This window comes from Camelina sativa, chromosome 12, assembly GCF_030686135.1.
Source record: "Camelina sativa cultivar CO46 ecotype springtype chromosome 12, ASM3068613v1".
In the NCBI taxonomy this organism is placed as follows: Eukaryota; Viridiplantae; Streptophyta; class Magnoliopsida; order Brassicales; family Brassicaceae; genus Camelina; species Camelina sativa.
Genome location: NC_141891.1, coordinates 33,226,396 through 33,229,745, shown reverse-complemented (window position 1 = coordinate 33,229,745; position 3,350 = coordinate 33,226,396). Strand labels below are relative to the sequence as shown.

Below are 3,350 nucleotides of genomic sequence, written 5' to 3'. Positions count from 1 at the left end.
ATCCTAAAGATCAGAGATTACAGTCATCTCTAGACTAGAACTACGAGGAACGAAACAATCGGTGCTATCTGGAAGAAGGAACCCTAACCGAGTAATTGGACACGGTCTGGAAGAAAGAACACATGGCTTTTGAGTTCGATTTGTTGAAACAACAACAAATCCAAAAAGCAAATTCGAGTTACAGATCTATTGAGTAGTAGATAACCGACCACGTTGGGGTAGATCCTCACCCCAACAAGGGGTCTGGCCCAAGAAAAAGCCCAAAATAAACCTCCCAAGAAGGAGGGGTATTTTGGTCTTTTTGGAGGACGAACCGACACAGTTCCCTATAAGTACAGCCGTACGGCCTTCGAGAAAGAGGATGAGAAAAAGAGAAGAGAATACGGATAGCAAATACTAGTCCTTCACCCATCCATAACTAGAATCGACGAGCTCGCAGCTCGTCTATTGTATTCGTATAATATTCTCAACTCGTCTAAGTTGCGTTGTAACCCGTCTTTTGTGCCTCGGCACCGATTAATAGAAGAGAACTTCGACCTCTTTCTACCGAACTAAACATTCTAATTGTGACCGATTTGGACATCAACAATTTGGCGCGCCAGGTAGGGGGAGCCAAGTCAAATTTCTCTGACAAGTTTGAAGAACGGACCTACGACGACTAGACGAGATGACAAGTTTGAAGAACGGACCTACGTCGACAAAGAAGGAAGCAAGGAAGCTGGTTCGTCGGGGGGAAAAACAACTCCAGCGATGGATCAAGCGGAGCAAACAGTCCTCCCAACACCAGACGGTCCAAGGAAGGTCGTGACAGTAGAAAGCCCGGAAACATTTGTCATCGCGACCAAATTAACAAGCCCGACGACCGCAAAGCCAACGCAGGTCCCTGCACAACTCACTTTGCTCAATAGCCGGCCCTTCTCCAGTATTGACGAACTGTTCCGCCAGATTTTAACGCGTCTTGACCAACAAGAAGAACGAACCAACACCCGGTTGGATGCACTCACTGCAGCTCAAGTCAGCTCTCAAGATGAGATCAATCATCTTCACAGCATCCGGCAAAACCCGATGATTTTCTCTTGTCAAGAGCAATGCCAGGATCACATGCGCAAACCAGTGGACTAGAGCGTAACCCTATCCCGCGCATTAACGAACATAACAACGGGGTAAAGGACGCCGAGCTGAGAGAAATCAGAGAGAAGATGCAAGAAATGGAAACAATATTCCACAAAGCAACGAGCAAATCACTCGAAGTAGAACTTATGCTCGAAATGACGCAACGAACTCCATTCTCTCGAAGACTCGCTACAACAGCAGTAAAACGAGCAGTCAAGCCAAAGCTGGGCTATTACGACGGTACGGCCGACCCAAGAGATTTCTTACTTACCTTCAGTGTGGCCCTCGGCCCTTTACAGTTCAGCCCGGCAGAAGATGACGCTGGAGCCTGTCAAGGTTTCGCCGAGCATCTAACAGGAACCGCCTTGAGTAGGTTTTCGCGACTTCCATCTGGCTCAATTGACAGTATCAAAGATCTGATAACTGAATTCTTGAAACAATTCTCTGTTCTAATGGAGAACAAGAATTCCCATGCCGACTTGTACGCTCTAACTCAGCAGCGAAACGAATCGCTTCGGTCCTTTATCGGACGTTTTAAAGAAATCGTCGTCAATGTCTCAATTCTGGATGCTACTGCTATTGTTGCACTCAAAAATGCGCTTTGGTACGAGTCTCGGTTCAAGGAGGAATTGTCTTTAACACACGTGGAAACTATAGCCGACGCTCTTTGCCGAGCTGCGAAGCACATCGAACTTGAAGAAGAGAAAGTCGTCAACGCTAAGAAGCATTCCGCAGAGACAAGTGTTATAGCCAAACAACCAGTAGCTGTAGCTCTGAAAGTCGAACACGTCAAACCACGACAACATTTCACTAGAAATCAAGACCGAACTCGTGGAACCTTTGCGATCGGAGAAAATAAGTACATCCAGAAGGAAGGAGGTGAGAGTAGCACAACCCCGTATTGTGACTACCACCAGAGTACCACCCACACAACCGAAGAATGTCGAGCCTGACAGAAGCAAAACAGCCCAACCCGGACGAAACGATGCCAAGCGCACCGAAAACATCGCTCGCAAATTCGTCAAGGATTCTAAGACACTCGCCGACCAAAGTGAAGACGAGATGGAAGTTCAGAACGATATCAATCATGAAAAGCGACCACACACAGATCGCAAGCCCGATCAGCCCCCCCCCCCCCCAATGATAAGATGAATAACCATGATTATGGGCGGACTAGCATGTTGCAACGACTCGGTCAGGTGAATAAGGGACTACACCAAGAAAGCTGAAATGAAGAAATCCTGGCCATCGAGGGTCAACTCTGACAACACGCCGATATCTTTTGACAATAGCGACCTTGAAGGCTTGGATATGCCGCACAACGACCCATTGGTCGTCGAACTTCTGATCCGCAAAAGCGAAGTGACAAGAATCCTAGTCGACACTGGAAGCTCAGTAAATGTGATTTTCAGGAACGTCTTGGCACAAATGGAGGTCGGCGAAAGCGACATCAAGCCAGAATGCCACTCTCTAACCGGCTTCGACGGGGATCACATCATGTCAGTCGGCACCATCGATCTGCCAATCTTCGTGGGAGGGAGGGCTAGATATTTTAGATTTGCAGTTATCGACAAACCGACGATCTATAACGTCATCCATGGAACCCCATGGCTTCACAAGATGAACGCAATCCCATCGACGTACCATCAGTGCGTCAAATTCCCGACCCTGAAATGTGTGTACATGCTGCACGAAAACCAGCAGAGCGCAAGGGCCTGCTTCCTGATTGAGCACAAGATTCGTACCGGAAAGAAGTTATAGCAATCAAAGCAACGGGTCGGTGATGACAGCACGTTGCCAACGGACGGGAAACCGACTCTAATCCAGCAGGGTGTCGCTGCGATAGAGGAAGTAAATCTCGAGACTGATAAGAAACGATGTTTGAATATCTGAACGGAGATAAGTCCAGCTATGCGCGACGAGTTAATTCTTTTTCTTAAAACCAACATCTCGACATTTGCATGGATTGTGACTGACATGAAAGGAATTGATCCCAACGTTACGACTCACGAGTTCAACGCCGATCCAACGCATAAGCCAGTCAAACGAAAACGACGCAAGCTAGGCCCCGAAAGATCGCAAGCAGTAAACGACGAAGTCGAAAAGCTCCTCGGTGCCGAATCAATCGTAGAGGTAAAGTACCCTGAGTGGTTAGCCAACCCGATAGTCGTCAAGAAGAAAAATGGAAAGTGGCGAGTCTGTGTGGATTTCACCGATCTTAACAAGGCCTGCCCAAA

At 47.6% G+C, this 3,350-nt stretch overlaps 2 protein-coding genes across 2 annotated transcripts; both read left to right on the top strand.

Moving 5' to 3' along the window:
• The first annotated feature begins 1,208 nt into the window (after positions 1 to 1,208).
• On the top strand, positions 1,209 to 2,066 carry LOC147932969 (uncharacterized). Its single transcript, XM_087477234.1, has one exon. It carries the CDS (start codon positions 1,209 to 1,211, stop codon positions 2,064 to 2,066), a length of 858 nt encoding a protein of 285 aa, XP_087333360.1.
• Positions 2,067 to 2,343: 277 nt separating this feature from the next.
• On the top strand, positions 2,344 to 2,874 carry LOC147932968 (uncharacterized). Its single transcript, XM_087477233.1, has one exon. The coding sequence runs from the start codon at positions 2,344 to 2,346 to the stop codon at positions 2,872 to 2,874; it is 531 nt and encodes a 176-aa protein (XP_087333359.1).
• The last annotated feature ends 476 nt before the right edge of the window (positions 2,875 to 3,350 follow it).